Source organism: Chenopodium quinoa, unplaced genomic scaffold (genome assembly GCF_001683475.1).
Source record: "Chenopodium quinoa cultivar QQ74 unplaced genomic scaffold, ASM168347v1, whole genome shotgun sequence".
Classification (NCBI taxonomy): domain Eukaryota; kingdom Viridiplantae; phylum Streptophyta; class Magnoliopsida; order Caryophyllales; family Amaranthaceae; genus Chenopodium; species Chenopodium quinoa.
In genome coordinates, this window is record NW_018743285.1 from 664250 (window position 1) to 682621 (window position 18372).

General features: G+C 32.3%; 2 protein-coding genes across 2 annotated transcripts; both read left to right on the plus strand.

The window, feature by feature from the left end:
- Positions 1-1472: 1472 nt before the first annotated feature.
- On the plus strand, positions 1473-5446 carry LOC110735654 (probable choline kinase 1). Its single transcript, XM_021915844.1, has 8 exons — positions 1473-1689; positions 2509-2928; positions 3491-3612; positions 3745-3940; positions 4031-4148; positions 4308-4355; positions 4708-4808; positions 4942-5446. The coding sequence occupies exons 2-8, from the start codon at positions 2581-2583 to the stop codon at positions 5071-5073; spliced, it is 1065 nt and encodes a 354-aa protein (XP_021771536.1). The 5' UTR covers positions 1473-1689; positions 2509-2580; the 3' UTR covers positions 5074-5446.
- Positions 5447-9875: 4429 nt separating this feature from the next.
- Positions 9876-17208, plus strand: LOC110735583 (probable S-adenosylmethionine carrier 2, chloroplastic). Its single transcript, XM_021915773.1, has 12 exons — positions 9876-9902; positions 11086-11220; positions 11380-11451; positions 11548-11630; positions 11827-11917; positions 13921-13974; positions 14053-14148; positions 14311-14400; positions 15609-15660; positions 16557-16618; positions 16727-16807; positions 16966-17208. Exons 1-12 carry the CDS (start codon positions 9876-9878, stop codon positions 17068-17070), a joined length of 948 nt encoding a protein of 315 aa, XP_021771465.1. The 3' UTR covers positions 17071-17208.
- Positions 17209-18372: the final 1164 nt, after the last annotated feature.

Genomic DNA, 18372 nt, shown 5'->3' on the forward strand with positions numbered 1-18372 from the left:
TTTAAAAATTAAAAATTAAGAAGAAAAACATCATGTATTAGGTGTACTTTTTAGTTATAGATTTTTTTGATTTTAATACTATAAAGTTGGTACGTTAGGGACATTGAGAGAAAAATAACAAGGGTATGAAATTCTAAACATAAAAATCGAAGTGTATAATGGTATATAGTATTTTTGATATATTATATAGCAGTCGTTCAAAGATAAGTTATTGAAGAAGAAATTAATGGATAAAGAAAAATTAATTGGGCTACCTTAAACTCACACTCTACTCTCTCTATCCTCTTCTTCTCGTCTTATCTTGATTTCCTTTATTGACCATCACTACTTGTTACATGATAAGGTCAAAAAGATATCCAACATTAAAGCATGAGGTTAGACTTGAGATACTCTTAGCTGTAGACTCACCAGTCAAATTTGGGTTGCTCATTAAATTCATACCACTTTTCACACTTACTCGTAATAGCAAAGCTGTGAGCATGACAAACATCAAGTCAAAGTACATTCTATTAAAATAAATTATCTAAAAAGAGCCTAAGAGAAATACAGTACTCAAACTTTTATGGAGTACGTAATTCTATTATCAATAAAGAACGTACACACCATTCAATTGTCATATCTTACACTCTTTCTAAACATAATGTCCGATAACGATACAGGTAAAACACACCTAAACGTGTTAAACAACTAAAAATAGTGTTCAATTTATATATGTTTTTGGACACTCGGATACCAGACTTGTCCTATTTTGACACAATTATCTTTGCAATTATACATGCCACACCAATGATGTTCGACTTATATTATTTCCACATTATAAAATTAAAATGATATTTAAATACCATTTTTTTATAATTTAATTATTAAGTTGTTGTGTCAAAAAAAATTATTAAGTTGTTAATTTCTTTCCTAAAATAAGGTAAACAAAACAGACCTTTAAATATGTTGATAATGCACCTGACTAATAAAATCAGCCATTATAAATATAAGATAAGAAAAGATATCATAAGATTTAAAATTTAATACTTTACTCTGTTTTTCATAAATTCAAATAAGATAAAATAAGAATTAATAAATTCAAATAACTTTTTTTTTTTTTTCTGACGGGTGCAAATAACTTAACTTAGAAACAAATTAAATGTAGTTTAGACATTACCTTATATACAATATTTTTTGTAAATAATTAAAAAAAAAATTGAAAAAAAATAATTAAATATTAAAAGCTTAATGGATAAGGAAAAACTAGAAAAGGTGGGCAGAACCATTTTGGTAATTTCGTTAACCGACACCCTCACTACTCTCTAGTCTCTACCGTCATAACCGCCAACTGGGAGACAACCTACACGTGTCAATCACCCACTTGCACTATTCATTTCCACCCTTTTAATTAATTTTATTATTTTTTCTCTCACGTTAAGCCGAGCAAGACCTTTTCAGCTCATTTTCTCTCTCCTAGTCAGATGTTAGTTCCTATCAAATCCATCCACGTGTCCAATTTCCATTCGCTCCCACCTTTCACGCGTTTTAAACACGCGTGCCACAAATCTTCATTAATTAAAAAATGAAAAAAAAAAAATCTAAATTGGTTGATTTTCAAGAATAAATAGTCCAACTTCCCGCAATTGTTTCCTCTGTCATCGCAACTAACTAACCCTCATTTTCTCTCTCCTCTCATTTTTCTTCTTATTGGTAAGTGCAAATTTTTAAAAATTTCTGGGTTTTTCTGCTTTGATTAATGGGTTTAATATAAACCGGCTAAAATTGTCAAGAATCCTTAATTTTGTTCGTAATGTTTTCATGTGAATTCACACGTGTTTGGCGTATAAAGGGTGATGATGTAGACGGGATTCAATCCCGAGAATTTATTAAGATAGAAGAAAGAGAAGATCTGAATGTTTGTTCTCCAACCAAAAGATTTCTCACTTTCTGGGGTTCTTATGATTTTTGGAAAACTTTTTAATTTTTGCCAACTTGAGAAAGAGATGGATGGATAGAAGTATAGAACATTAAAGCAACGGTTATAATTGAAAGAAAGATTTTGATTCTTACCTTCTTTTTTTTTTTTTTTGTCAGTCAACTAATTCATCTTCCACTTTGATTGATGCAAAATTGCTTGTATTTGACGATTTTGATTAGAAAAAGAATCAAATTTTTTGTTCTGATTTCTTACTTTATTATAATGATTCTCTTAAAGGCTTGCATTTTAAGTTAATTGGTCACTATTCTATGTACTTTCAGTTTTAGTAAAATCTCACAGCATATTGCAAAAAGTTGATGATAATAATATCGTTTTTTCATGTTAGAGATTGTCAGCTTTAGATTCGGTCGAATTACTTGTACAATTAGACTGAAAATAAGTCTTTGTTTTATACCCACTAAAGTTTGCATTATTTTTCTTAGTCAAATATTAGTTGTAGCCTTATAATATTAATATAATATTCTTACCTTTTATTTTACTTCATTTCTATACAACACCAAGTCCTAATGCTCTGTTTCCCTTGTCTTAAGGTACAAGAACCTCTAAAACAAGCCTAAACACACCCTATTTTCATTATCCGAAATTCGATTTCTAGTACAAGGATGGCGATCAAGACCAACGGATTCGTAGACGGTTCGCTACCCGAGGAATTGATGCAAATTTTGGTGACATTGGCATCAACATGGGAAGATGTCAATGACCCTAATTACATACAAGTAAAACGTTTAAGTGGTGCCATGACTAATGAAGTGTTTCAAATTCTTTGGCCTAATGATAAAAATGATCTGAATAGAAAAGTTTTGGTCAGAATTTATGGTGAAGGTGTCGAAGTCTTCTTCAATCGAGACGATGAAATTCGTACGTTCGAAAGCTTGTCACACCACGGTCAAGGCCCTCGGCTTCTTGGCCGGTTCTCCGATGGCCGCGTTGAAGAGTTCCTCCATGCCAGGGTATGTATGGTTGTATGAACACATACTTTGTTTTATATTTTTCATTTAATTCCCATGCTATAAATATTATAAATTAAATCAAATCGTTTACAATCAATATCAAAATTATTTTATTTTAGCATGAATGTCATTATGTCAATTTTGAATGAAGTGAATGCTTGTTTAGAAATTAGAATTTTGTTACGCATTGTATACGCCATGGTAAACAAGAACACGTTCATTTCTTAATATTTTAGCAAAGAAATAATTATATTTGGATAACACCTTTTTGTTTTATCATATTAAGTATATATGTGGACGAACATTGAAGATAAATTATTGTTTCATGTAGCCGAACATTTTTAAAATACGATTATTTTTTTCCATTGTTGCAAAATCGGCTAGTTGAATTCATATATTTTGAGTAGGTGAATGCAGCAATCATGTTTTTATTAGAAATTGATTGATGGAGATTACCTACTATTTACAATTCAATTGTAAAAAGCAATCACATTAATTCTTAATAAATACGGAATTATTCCTTAATCTTATCATTTATTTTTCTTTATTGGGTGATTTACAGACTTTAACAGCAGAGGATCTACGTGACCCTGAAATATCATCTCTGATTGCTGCCAAGATGAGAGAATTTCATGGCCTTGATATGCCTGGCACTAAAACTGTCATCCTATGGAACAGACTGAGGTACTGAACTCGAGTTAAAAAATGATTTATCGAGTATTAGGTGGCTAACAGTTAGCTAATTAGCCCCGAAAATTGAACTGATTGTTTTAACAGTTAACCTAATATTGTTCATTTTTTCGTGGCGTTACATAGGCGTTGGCTGAGGAAGGCAAAGAGTTTATGCTCACTTGCAGACATCAAGGAGTACGGATTAGATACATTAGACGACGAAATTCAGCTCCTAGAAAAGGAGCTTACACAAGATGATCAAGAGATTGGATTTTGTCACAATGACCTTCAATATGGCAACATAATGATGGACGAAGAGACTAAATTAGTCACTTTAATTGTAAATTCCCATGACTTTGGTTAAAACATCTGATTTTCATTAGCTTATGTTCGTAATATGTTATCTGACTGAATTAATAACCTTCTGCAGGACTATGAGTACGCGAGTTATAATCCTATTGCGTATGATCTTGCTAATCACTTCTCTGAAATGGCTGCCAATTATCATACTGATCAACCTCATATTTTGGACTACACTAAATATCCAGGTAATTGTTAGTCATATAAATAATGTTTACCACTTTCTAGAATGTTTAGTTCAAATTATACTATTTACGTAATTACGTGGCTGTTAAATTAGGATGAATGGACTAAGGAGTACTATTGTGACAGTTTAAACTAACATTTTCTGTTGCATTTTATGACAGATGAGGAAGAACGTCGAAGATTTGTTGTTGCATATTTGAACTCATCAGGTTAGTGTTAATCAGTAAAATTTCAGTAATTTTTACCCTTTTCAAGCAGTTGAGAGATCTTTTTCAGAAATTATTTCTTCCAACTCTAAGCTTAATGAAATGTCGAAAAATTGGCCAGTTGTTAAGTGAGAACAAAATAAGTGTTATCTGGAGCTGACTCGGAATCTAATCGACTTGTATTAACTTAGATTCTTCATGTTGATATTTTATGTTTGTTTCTGCTGATCCATCAAATCGATGTTTTGGAAATTTGCATATATTCTAATGTTGTACAACTTTCGCAATCAATTGATTCAATTTGTGTTTTCGAACAACAGCTTGATAATGTGTTTTTCATATGGTCCACATACAGGTGATGATATTTGTGATAGTGAAGTGGATAGCTTGCTCCAAAATGCTGAAAAATACTCACTAGCAAATCATATATTTTGGGGCTTGTGGGGAATCATCTCGGTAAGCAATTTTTGTTTACATTCGCGCTATCTCTCATCTTTGTTTCGTGTTTTTGGATTTGACAGTAGAATTTTAGGACATAATATTTAGTAAAAATAAGTTTTACTAATGAGTATTTGATTTGTCACGACAGGCCTATGTGAACAATATCGACTTTGATTACAAGGAGTATGCGCGACAGAGGTTCCAACAGTACTGGCTAAGGAAGCCTCAACTCCTCGGTCCCTTTGCAGTACCTCGTGATGACTGCGAAAATGGTTTCTGAAACTTGCAGAACATGATACAGGGATTAGCTTATTCTTGATGCCCAAAGTTTTGTAAATTAAGCGCGGTGTAAAATCGAAATGTAATGATCTTCAAAATGCATCAGATCACTTAAGCATTGTGATGCTGCTGCTGTAAATTGTAAACGACCAAGTACTTGTTTGTACCTTGTCTCAAGAGTCTTAGAATGTATCTTCTAATGACCCTGATTATGAGGAAACAGTACTTATCTGGTTCGCCGAAGGATCTGTGTTCTCGCATTGCTGTATACTTATGAAATCTACTAGTTTAACAATCATATGTAATTCATTTTTAGCCTGCTATAAAATATAGCTACTCAAATTAATGAAAAAAACTCAAGATATACAACACTATTGGGCTTTTACTGATACATTGAAATATATTTACAGTTAAGTAGCAGTAGAAGAACAATTAGTAGATTTCTAACCAAAATTTTTCTAACACTACACAAAAACCTCAACACTGGTCCAATTCTCAAAATTGTGTTACCCTTGTTGGTTTATTTCACACTACATCATGAAAAGAGGTATATAGAAAGGTTCACATAGAAGTAGTATTTCATATTTTCATAAAAAATTACTACCTCGTTCACTTTGTTCTACTTAATATCATGGTTCAAAATGGCTTTATGGAATCCATTAATACATTATTAATATTGTTACAACTCATCTCATGTTCATCTATACCTTCTTTTCCATTCACAATTAGGCTACCAAAATTGCACGATATACTTCTTTTTATACTCTACATATACAATGCCTTGTCCAATCTATATCTTTTATGGTCTATTTGGTAGCCAGTTATAAATGACAGTAGTAAAAATGAATTTAAATGTAATTTGAAACCTTAATAACATTATCCCAGTGTTCATAATAATGCAATCTTATCTTCAAACATGTGTTTTTCAATATATACTGATTGTAAACGCAATTGTACAAGAGTTCAAGACCGCATAAGAAAGATAAGTAGTACCTTTGCATTAGAAAATACAGTACAAAATACCTTTGAAATTTAAAATTCTAGTATGATGTCATTGTCACATCTTACAATTATAAATATCCAGAAGTATACAATCTCTTCAAAAAATAGTAAACATATCAAATTACACCTAATGATTATGACTTACACACTTTCTAACTTAGAATATCAAGATACTTTTTTTATATGTTTCACTTAATTATGGAAACAGGTATAGGGAAAGCTTAGTCATATTATGCTACATAGCTACAGAACAGGTTCTTTCCTTGACCCTAACTAGAATAATTTGATCATTGACCTTCTAATTTAATTGTCCCTTACTCTTTAAATTGGCTCTTGGCAAATTAAAATGTATACGAAACTATGCATTTTGGTTCTGTTGATCGATAGTCCCTTTTTTTTTTTTTTTTTTTTTTCAAGTGCCCCATCCTTGTTGGGCATACATACATGTTAAATTAAAACTTTGACCAACAAAATCTGTAATTATCAATAAGTAAAAAATTATACTTGTATATATATATACATACATACATATATATATATATATATATAGAGTATGGATCATGTGAAAACAAATGTTAGGGTGAAAACTGAAAACGATTCATCCTAGCCGTAGATTATAATCTAGCGGATGACGTCTAACGTTTATATACTAATTTTCTCTCTCCTCCCACGAAAACAATTTCTCTCTCCTCCGTTATTTTCTTCTTCCTCCACTCTCTTACTTTCTCTCTCCTAATTTCTCGACATTTTTTTCCCCAATTTTCACGCTACTTTTTTCAAATTCAGCTTCAATTACTTTGATTTTCAGCAATTTTTCAGCTCTACGATCTATTATCAGGTGAGTTCTTTGTGTTAATTTCGCTATATTTTGCATGATTTGAGGTTTTAAGGTTTCTGAAATTTTCATCAATTTTGTTCGATTTTGTTTGATTTTGCGATTTTCTGTTCGATTTTGTTCAATTTAGTTCGATTTCCTGTTTTACTAATCGATTAATTTTAGTTTTTTCCTTAATTTCATTGATTTGTTCGGTTCAGTCGAGTTTTTCCACCATTGTTAACTAATTTGAAGTTCAACTTGTTGATTTGATTGATTTTTGCAGTGGAAGAAGAAGCGTATGAGGAGATTGAAGAGGAAGCGCCGAAAGATGAGACAGAGATCTAAGTAGAAGAAGATCTATAGCTTTCATGATTTTTTCAGTGTTGTTGAAGCTTTTTTCTGGCGCCCATGGCGAATCAACGGCGGCGCCACCACCACCTCTACCACAGCAACACCAGCATCAGCCGCCTTTCTCACCGATTTCTTCCCGCTGTTACCTCCATCGTCGACGTCTTCGTCCTCCGTTTCTTCGCTTTCTCGCTCCTCGTCCTTCTCGCCTCCTTCACCATGGCCACTCTCGCAGCTCATCTTCTCTTTGGTATTCTCTCTCTTTCGCTTTCTCTCTCCTCTGACACTGTAATTACAACAATTTGTTCTATAATTTGTTTAATTACTATAATTTCTTCATATATGAGGTTCTGTTTGTTTAATTAAGTGATGAATTATTGTCCAATTGTTTTGTTTTTGGATTTTACTTTTGTTCAATTGAAATTAATGATTTTTTTTGTCTGAATCATTGATTTGTTTTTCGATTTTTAGATCTTTGATTTTTTAATCTAGAGTTTTGATTGTTTTAATGTTGATTTGTCTCTGTATATGAGAGATTTGAGTTTCAGTGATGACTATTTTTTTAGAAATTCTAAATGTTTGATTTAGGTCAGAAAATGTATGATTTGTTAATGTTGATTTTGTAAATTTGGTTGATAATTACAAACTCGCGCTTAATTGGAGTGTTGTTTTTTTAACCCTTTGGTGATGTTGTGACAATTAATTGAAGTGAGTTGATTTACTGTACATAGTTTGGTATTACAGTAGATTGATTTAAGATTGGATCCAAAATTCTCTTGTTCAGTTTGTTTATAGAATCACCATGTTTATGGGATCACCATATTATGAAAAGTGATTTAATCAACATTAATTTATTGTGACTCCAACAGTTCCCCTTAGGAGCTGTGAGAGGGGTACATGATAGAGGCGAGTAAAAATCTTACTGTGAGTAACAACACCCTGTGTTATGCAGTAAATGGCTAATGTCGTTATATGTCATTATCAGCTCATGCTGTGTTTTAAGATCTAAATAATATGCTTTGTTTTGCTTAGGTTTTTGTTGTTCTCTTTTACTAATTATCAAGGGTTTATGCATATTAATGAATTAGTTGTTTTTATAGGACTTAATAGACGTGGTAAGAGTTACAGGCTTAGGTGTACTAACTACCTGAGGCCTGACCTTAAGCATGAAGAATTCACAGAACAAGAAGAGAAGCTCATCATTCAGTACCATGCAGCTATATATAGGCAGCAGATGGATCTAAAGTTTAATCTAAAGTTTGTCGCATTGGATCAATTTTAGTTAATTGATTACTCACATTGATTGCTCTAGTTGTTAATTGATTTTTGGTAGTTCATAGTGTGATTTAGTCAAAATTAATAATAGCTAATTATTTTCTTAGTGTAAATTTTAATGAGCAGGAAGTTATCTTATGATAAGGAGCAGTAGGATGACAAGGAGGAGCAGGAGAAGTTATCTGATGACAAGGAGGAGAAAGAGAAGTTATCTGATGATAGTTACCTTATTTTTGTAAATAGTGACTTCTATATCAATGTGGTCAATGTTGTCAAAATTGATATAATTACCTAATTTTTATATATAGTGACCTTCGTTATTTTTATATATAGTGGCCTCTGTAAATTGATGTAGTTACCTTATTTTTGCATATAGTGACCTTTATGTAAATGTAGTCAAAATTGATATAATTACCCTATTTTTGTATATAGTGATCTCAAAGTAAATATTGTAAAAATTGATATAGTTACCTTATTTCTATATATAGTGACCTCGGTGTAAGTGTCATCAAAATTAATATAACTTGATATAATGACCTTATTTTTGTATATAGTGACCTCTAGGTTGTTTCACACCATCAGATGATCTAGTGAACATTCAATGGCTAAGATTGCTTGTTTTTAGTTTTCACCATAAGCTCTGTTTTCAGCGGAACCTCCCCGTATATATATATATATATATATATATATATATATATATATATATATAAAACACTAACATTTTGAGACGATTCCAACACCACAAAACTTTTTTTTTCCTCGTATAAATCACCAACATTAGCTATAGTGAACTAAATTGATAATGCAAAAATTAAAAAAGTTGCACTAAAAAAACGAAGGGAGTACATAATATTTTTTTCCTTTTTGTTTTTGGATTATGATAAAGGAAAATGCTATACATAGCTCTGAGAGTCTTAGGGCTACATATAAGCATTAAATACACACTAGAAGATCGTATAAAGTTAGGAAATCATAAAAAGATAAACACTAACTATACTGATTTACGCGTGTTTTTGTCATGAATTTCTAATTTTATACAATTTTCAAGAGTGTATTTAATGCTTATATATAGCCCTTAGGGCTACATATAGCATTACCTCATACTTTAATATATTGATATTAATGGTCAAATATATATATACACGAATTATATTGAAAACCTTGAAAATAAAATAAGTTGAATAAAAAAAAAAACCAAGAAAATAACAATGACAAAGTTTGTTAAACGTTGTTATTCTCTCAATCATGCATATGGTAACCTAACCCTAACAATTAAATCATTGATTGGAATGGCTCTTTGTACTTAAATCTCATGTTCACCTACTTTGTTTTCGTTTTCCACTTCACATGTAGGCTACGAAATGGCTCTATATTATACTTTGTCCAATGTATGTATATCCTTCTAATGCAATAAATGGTCACATGAGATTAAATTATGATATAACTCAATTACATGTTTAATTGTTTTACATAAAATTGTATTAAATTGTACATGTTTATACGAAGTATACACTTGAGTGTATGATAATAAGTTCTTTAAAAGCACAACAAGTCATTTTCATTCCACAATAAGTTATATTACGACCGTCTCACGCAAATACTTGCCTGTCGAGAATATTAAAAACCTTTTGGGAAAAGAAAAGTCATATACTCTAAGTCAAGGTCACAAGGCACGTAAGTCAAATATGGATAGCCATGAGATGAAAGTCTTTCTCCACCACTTCAAAAAAAAGTTCATCATTTAATCTTAATATCTACCAAAAAAGACTAAGAGACCCTAATTTTCAAATAAATAAATTATTGATACCAAATTATGATATAGAACTTACAATTACTAATTCTACAGAACAATTGTGAAAACCCTAATTTTCGCATCGAAATCGCATAATCTTGATTTTAAATAATAAAATTAAATCAAAGAAAACAACAATAATCAAAATCCAAATTTCGGATGAAAATATGAGGAAAAAAAAAGATAAAAATTCGATGATATTAGAAGCTGACAATACATCCATAGAAATTCATCAAAAACATAATTCGAAACAAAACTCATGGAAAAACATCCGATTGAAACAAAAAATAATTCAACGAAACTCTAATTCGAAGAAATCCTAAAATTAAAAATGAAATTGTAAGTTGCTCAAATTAAAAATCACGAAAACCCTAATTTCATACTCAAATTCCTTTAAAATCCAATTGAATAAATAACAACAAAGAAAAACACAATCACTTAGCTTACTTGTCCAGGTTCAAGCTGCAACGAAAGACAAAGATGAAAAGTAGATCGATGCAAAGATGACAAGAAAGCAAAAATTCGCAGGAAGAGAGAATACGCAGGAGGAGAGAGAAAGTGAAAATGAAAGGCGTTTAGAATGAAGTCGGTAGTCATTCAAAACGGGAGATTACCATTATACCCTTAATGAAGCCTTGGTTATCAATAGGATCATGTAAAAACAAGTGTTAAAATAAAAACTGAAAACTTTTAATCTGAGCCGTTCATCAAATTGTATGGCTGAGATTTCTTTCCTCTTATTTTTCAGACATTACTGAATTTCTTTCCTCTTGTTTCAGACATTAGTGAATTTCTGGCAGATGTTATCAAATCTCTATCTAATCTATCCTGTACTTATGAGGGTGGCTTTGTTTACACCCAAGGTAGTAAAGCCACCTCTGTTTGTAGATGTAGATGTGAGTGAGGAAAACTTGGTACACTGGTGGAGGAACCAGTGTTTGAAAAAGTGCACCTAAGGCGCAAGGCAATAGGGGGTAAGCGCTTAATTTGGCCGAGGCGTTTTTGATTAGGCGCACCAAAAGCGCACAAGGCGCATCCGATTCTGTCTCTCTTGGTTATGTATGTGTGACTAGTGTGAGTGTGCACCCCTTGATGGTCTGTGCCTGGCCATACATAGCTATGTACACAATTATGATACCTTTTCTGTAAGAAACTTCAGGATTTAGGACAGATCGATGACTACTTTCAGGGTCTCACAACATTTCATCCATTGCTTATTCCATTGTTTTGCAATGGTTTAGGCTGAAAGAACAACCGGTAATTGCCTTTTTGATCAAGGAGTAAGGCTGAGAGAGCCTCTTTGCCATTGTCAGAGTAATACTCTGTTTATAAATCCTCCCTTACCCTGCTTTAGGCAATAGTCTTACCATTGCCACTGTAATAATATTACAGTCGTTATATCTTGATTGCCCATGTATAGTTGTTAACTGTATAGTATGTCAGTTGTTATATCTTTCCTTTTGCTTGTATTAGTGACATTGCAAAGTTATATGAAGATGAAATTCATTATTTTCTTTCAGGGCTTCTGCGATATTTTTGGGTGTGTACGAGCCAGTAAAGCAGAAATTGTTAAAGGCTATTCCTGAGAACTTCAGTTCTCTGGCTCATCTTGTAAGTTGCATAAATAAGCAAAATGGGTAACCCAACTGAATTTTCTTGAAGATGCAATATGAAACTTTCGTGGTAGACAGACTAATTGTGGTGATATAATCATATAGATCATTCCCAAATTACACTTTTGAAGTCATGCAAAGGAAATGTGCTAATGTGTAGTTTTGTTTATCTTTATTTCCAGGGACATTGTGTCCTCTTCATGTACTTTTACTGTTAAAAAATAAATAAATCATTAAGTACTTAAAAGTGTGCTGAAGCACTTTGCACTTTATATATATATATATATGTAGGGGAAGACTCTCGTGAGATTACCTCATATATGTGAGAAATCTTTCATATGTGAGAACACTCTCATGTTCTAAACTTTTACTCTTGTGCTCTAAATTTTTACTCACGTGTTCTAAATCTTAAATGAGTTAAATCAAATGTTCCAAATTATTACTCACAAGTTTTAAATCTTAAATTATTTGTTCCAAATTTTAACTTATATGTTCTAAATTGTAAGTTGTGTTCTAAGATTTTTAATCATATGTTCAAGATTTGAAATCATATGTTCTAAATTATTACTTGTATGTTCCAAACTTTTATTCACATGTTCTAAATTTACTCATATGTTATAACTTTAAAATCAGGTGTTTTAAATTTTTACTCACATGTTCTAAATCTTAAGTCAGATGTTCTAATTTTTATTCATATGATTTGAATTTTAAATCATGTTTTTATAATTTTACTCACACGTTCTAAATTAGAAATAAGATGTTCTAAATTATTACTCACGTAGATGTTCTAAATTTTACTCATGTGTTTAAAACTTCAAAATCACGTGTTCTGAATTTTTAATCATATGTTCTAAATTTTTACTCATATGTTCTAAATTTTTACTCACGTGTTCTAAATTTTAAATCAGTTTTCATATAAGTATGATTTCTCACATATGAACATATTCTCATCGGATCCATATATATATAGGGAATTGCTAGAATGAGAATGAGAAAATGAGAAAACCACTTATAAGTTGACACATGTCCCACTTCCTAATTTTTTAAAAAGCAAATATTCCTTTCTTATGTACTTTGTACTTTATATGGGACACGTGGCAGTTTTTAACTGGTTTTCTCATATTCTCATTTCTCATTCTAGCAAATCCCTATATATATATATATATATATATTGGGCGGGGGGTGGGGGGAGGGGGGAGGGGAGAAGGCAAGAGTGACTACTCACCAATACTAACTTTGGATTCTGGCAGATGTTATCAAATCTCTATCTAATCTATCCTGTACTTATTTACTTCCTTCGCTTTTTTTAGTTGCATCATTTGCAAAAACACGGACTCCTAGGTAGTTTTTGGAGATGAGAGAGATAGAGAGAGAAAAAAAGAGGACCCATGTAATATGAGAGAGATAGAGAGAATTTATCAACTTAAAAGGAAAGTGATTCATCTAATTTTGAAACTTCCTTATTTAGAAAGTGATGCATCTAAAAAGAAATGAATAGCAAGCTATAGTTTTCCAATGGGTGTCTTGCGGGAATGACCTCGTCATATGGCAATCTGATCCTACTTACTTTGCCCTTATTGTTAAGCCTAATGTATCACATACTTTTAGAGTCCGGAGTTTGAGGAAAAGGATTTGGATTTTTTCCCTTCATTATTATGCGCTGTGTAGAGGAAGTTTTAAGTTGATGGTCTGACATTGTAAGTATTTAACCATCTTTCAATTTTATTTTTTTTTAATAATTTAGCATCTAACCATTGCATAGGTCTTTCTATTATGATTTTCATTGAACACTGAGGTGGAAGCCTTCCTGTAGCCTAATTTTTTGTCCCTCTTCTTTCTTTTTGGAAGGAAGGGTGTTGGGGTTGAATGTGTCCAAGGCATTTCTCTTATTGCCAATTTACTGTTCATATATTAATCCATGACAATAGCTTTTGTGTAACAACTTAGTTCATTGCTGAGCTGTAGAGATTTTACATGCAGCCAGTTTTAAACTTCATTTAGTCTGCAGGTGCAATTGCAGGAGCTGCCTCTTCTATTGTCAGAGTCCCAACGGAGGTATTAAGATTTATACCATTTGTCATTTTCGGTTTACAAGTGTTATAAAATATACTGTCATCCTGAACAATATTATAGGTTGTGAAACAAAGGATGCAGATGGGCCAATTTGCAACAGCCCCTAATGCAGTGCGTATGATTGTTTCTAAAGAGGGCTTCAGAGGACTTTATGCGGTAAGTGAGATCTTCTGTCATGCAGTAAAGATAGCAAAATCTTTTGTTTGTCAAGTTGGTTAGTAGGCTATGTGCTCCATGATTTCTCTAATTGTAGCTTTGTGAGGAATGCTGTCTATTGACTGATGCTTTTCAATCTTAAAATTTTGGATTCTGTTGCAGGGTTATGGATCTTTTCTACTGCGCGATTTGCCTTTCGATGCCATCCAATTTTGTATCTATGAGCAAATAAGGATTGGTTATAAACTAGCAGTGAGCTGATATATATTCTCTTGATAAGAGCTTTATATTCATTAAGATATTTCATCTTGTCTGTTTTGTGAGCTAAATTATATATGGCTTATTTATTGAAAATTGTAGGCTTATGAGGGTAAAAGATAAATTTATTACCTTTATACTTTATAATCTGAAAAGGCTGTTTTTGTAATTTTTACCGTCAGAGTTCCAAAAGCTACATAAGTAGCAATTAATGTTGCTACCGGCTATTCTTTTTGTAGAATACCCTTGCGAATTTCTGTGTAAAATGTTTGACAAAGTTCTTGATATATTTCAGACCAACGTAGGTATTTGTAATTCTGTGAGATTCTCTCATCTTTCATAGCTCATCCTAAAAAAAAAAAAAAACTTAGTCCATTTTGGAATGGCTAAAAGTTGGTATAGAGAGCATCTAATAACAGTAGGTTTCTATGAATGTAGTGGCATGGTATAAACATTTTGGAAATTTAACAGAGGCTGTTGTATGTTTGCAAAAATTCATCTGCATTCCAATTTTTTTGATACGCTCAATTTCTTTGTTTAAAAGTTCCTGAGAAATATTAAAGAGATATGCAACTATGTAAGGGTATCTTGTGATATTTGCTTAACTATAGGATTATTCAGTGCCCCATCTATTATACATATTCTCCATTTCAATATAATTTTTTTACTTTCTACGTAGTATTTTTTATGTCACCAAATAAACTCCTCGTAATTGAATTCAAAACAATACATATTGTTTATCACTCTTCTAATTCCATCACATCAATAATTTTTCTTTTTATATCCTACACAATTATTCTCTCTACAAAGTACTATTTTTACTTTTGATTCTGTGCCAAATCAAAGTTTGAAGAGGGAGTCATCTTTTTGATGTTCCATGATTCTTAAAATATTCATGTTCTGTAAGCTGTAACTGGTTGTCGTTTCATCTTTTTGATGTTTCACTTGTGAGATCTTAAAAAACTTGAGAATAATTTTCATGATTTGCTGTCATAGGCTCATAGTGCATACAGACACGTACAACCTCTTTGAGAATCTTCAAATAGATTCTCAGCTTTGTCTGTTTTAGGTTTACCAGTTTCAGCATATGTTGGTGAAAACCTGCTCATTTCCTTCTAACATTTTTGAAGTAGAAAGTTTGATGGTTAGTAACATATTTGGTTAACATGTCCATTGACCAAATACAACTTTTTTTTTGGCAGGCTAAGAGGGAACTAAATGACCCTGAAAATGCTTTGATTGGTGCTTTTGCAGGTAATAAAGAACTCTTCTTATTTTCCCCGTAAAAAAAATGCTTAAAACTACTTGATAAACAAAAAATGTCAAACAGCTGCTTGCTGCAGTCTGCTGTGCTTTGATCATGACTGATATTTGTAAGCAATTCCAATTTTATACCTATTCCAACCATAATCATTTTTCTTCAATTACTTTTGTTGGGGGAGATAAGTTGTTGGGGGCAGTAGGAATTTATGATTATATACCCTTTGTAAAATACTGGCCTATCTAAAATACAGATTCTTGTGAATTGAGTTGATGGCTCGTCTAGTATGAATGAGAAGCTGTTAAGATGAAACATGAATATTGCTGTGTAATGTTATGAGCTTATGATACAAAATACTTCGTATCAGACTGGATAAAGAATTGAGATAGCGATACATAAATAAAATCTTGACCTGCTGCAGTAAATATATGACCTGTCTTTGGTGTCAATTAGGGTGCAGTGTATTTTTAGGGTTGCTTTACGATCTTGAGTTGGCCCTTTATAAGGGCCCAAACACAGGCCCGGATACAAACTTTCCACTATTACTCCCCAGTGAACTTTTAGGGCTTGAACCTTAGCCATGGTGTTCATGCCTAAAACCTCCAACGATCCTATTCTGGAGAAAGAGTAATGATATAATCAAGATTAAGTTGTTGGGAGAGTTTGTTTTGTGTTGACCACTTGACCGTGTAGTATGTTTTCAAATATAACCAAACTGCAATATGGGCTGAGCTCTATGGATTAGGCTGATTAATCGCTTTCAGGATATTCAAAAACATAACACATGCAAGATATTGAGAATAAATTTTGAGAAAAGAAATTTAGACAAAACGGATTGGTCTATTTAGTACTTGCTGGACTTATATCCATCATTTCATTGCTTGAACAGGAGCTATAACAGGAGCTATAACAACACCTCTTGATGTGATCAAGACACGACTGATGATTCAGGTATACAGTGATCCATTTTTACTGCCTCAAGTCTTCTTTCGTTTGAAGTTTGACGTGCTAATTTTGTTGCCTGTCCTCTTGTGTGAAACATTGGACTTAATTTTGCAGGGGTCGTCAAAGCAGTACAAGGGCGTATATGACTGCGTGAGGACCATACCAAGAGAAGAAGGAGGCCATGTCTTTATGAAGGTTTGTCCTCATCTTGTACAAGTATTTGACTTTTTTTTTTTTCTTCTTTTTTTAGAGGGGGATTGTGATTTAGGTTGTACTATTATCAAATTGGTTGTGAAGATTGGAAAGAACAGGCAAAAAGAATTTCTAAGCTGTGTATTTGTTGTGTACTGCAGGGCATTGGACCAAGAGTTTTATGGATTGGAATTGGAGGCTCGATATTTTTTGGTGTCTTGGAGAAGACAAAACAAGTGTTATCCCAAGGCCAACCCAACAATTGATCAGCTTAAACTGCAAATGAGCATCTCTACTTTCTCTGCTTTGTTTTTCTTTTATTTTATGGAATTTTGGAAATTTTGTTTCTATTTGTGAACATCACATTGGCAATTTACAATTTCTTATGGTCTAGTGAATTTCATCTAGCTGGTATAGTCTTAGCAATTGTATCATGCATGACTTGAGATCAAAGCTTGTTCAATTCGTACTTCATAGCATTTTATAAAATAACGTCATTACATGCTTAAAAAAATTGTCATTTTCTTACTGTATTATATTGTCATGACCTGTTTTCTGGGGAGCAAAAAAGTCAGTTAATTTTTTGTTTTTAACTGGCCTCGTGGTGGCGTTGATTGTCGTTCATTTATGACTTAGGACTATGACAGCAGTCTCCATTTGCGGTGGTTATGGTATTAAAATTTCTTCATTCAGTGACTTTTCCAATTCGCTGCAGGGGAGAATCACATTTTCTTTTTTTTGTTACCTGCATTCAAATTTGGGTTAGAACTCAAAAAAGATACATCCTTGTACAGATACCGATCCAGTCTTCTTGGTTTCTTTAGTTGAAGACGCCATTTGTTTAAGAACTCAATATTGGATAATTTCCTTCCTAGCTTGCTCTTGGCTTTAATAATAAGTGTGAGATGCCGATGTGTGTTGTGTGTGTGTTTTTTTTTTGTTAGAGATGGAGGCGCTAATCTTTTGTACATCGATGTCCATGCTCCACTTTGCTATAATGCGGTTTCTTCCTTATAACGCCTCTAATTTCCAAAAATGATCCAGTCTTAGAGTTAGGCAACATGATAGGTTTTTGTTGAGCAAGAATCTGATCGTCTCTTTTTGAGATTGAAGGGATGGAAACGTACCTTCTTTGGTTAAAGAATCGATATTATATCCAAGCAGTCAAGAAAGTATCAATGGATTCATGACTGCAAAGATGTGCTGTCATATTGAACTAAGAGTAACACACAACGTGAACATTACATAAATTATTGTGAAATGAATGCTAAGCGTAGATGTTGTCACGTGCGTGACGTACTCAAGCTTTTTTTGGGTTTAAAAATAATTTAATGACAATTTGATTGGGATCCAAAAGGTATGATATTGGAGTGTTAACATTGACAATTGATTTTTAATGACAATTTTCAGATTTTGAATTCATAAAATTTAAATCTATAATAATATATAGAAGAACCCCAACGTGCATTTGCTTATGTTTTAGTCAAGATAATTAATTGGAAGAGTTAATTTAATTTTTAAATACATATAAGGGTATGACTTTCCATAGTAGACTCATCAAAGGGAAC

What these genes read in the sequence shown, in the direction of transcription:
- LOC110735654 (XM_021915844.1), top strand. Translation starts at nt 2,581, where the DNA reads ATGGCGATCAAGACCAACGGATTCGTAGACGGTTCGCTACCCGAGGAA. An exon ending in ATCCTATGGAACAGACTGAG is followed by an intron (nt 3,613 to 3,744) that starts GTACTGAACTCG and finishes GGCGTTACATAG; the next exon opens with GCGTTGGCTGAGGAAGGCAA. An exon ending in GGACTACACTAAATATCCAG is followed by an intron (nt 4,149 to 4,307) that starts GTAATTGTTAGT and finishes ATTTTATGACAG; the next exon opens with ATGAGGAAGAACGTCGAAGA.
- LOC110735583 (XM_021915773.1), top strand. Translation starts at nt 9,876, where the DNA reads ATGGCTCTATATTATACTTTGTCCAAT. An exon ending in ATGTGAGTGAGGAAAACTTG is followed by an intron (nt 11,221 to 11,379) that starts GTACACTGGTGG and finishes ATGTGTGACTAG; the next exon opens with TGTGAGTGTGCACCCCTTGA. An exon ending in CATTGTCAGAGTAATACTCT is followed by an intron (nt 11,631 to 11,826) that starts GTTTATAAATCC and finishes ATTTTCTTTCAG; the next exon opens with GGCTTCTGCGATATTTTTGG.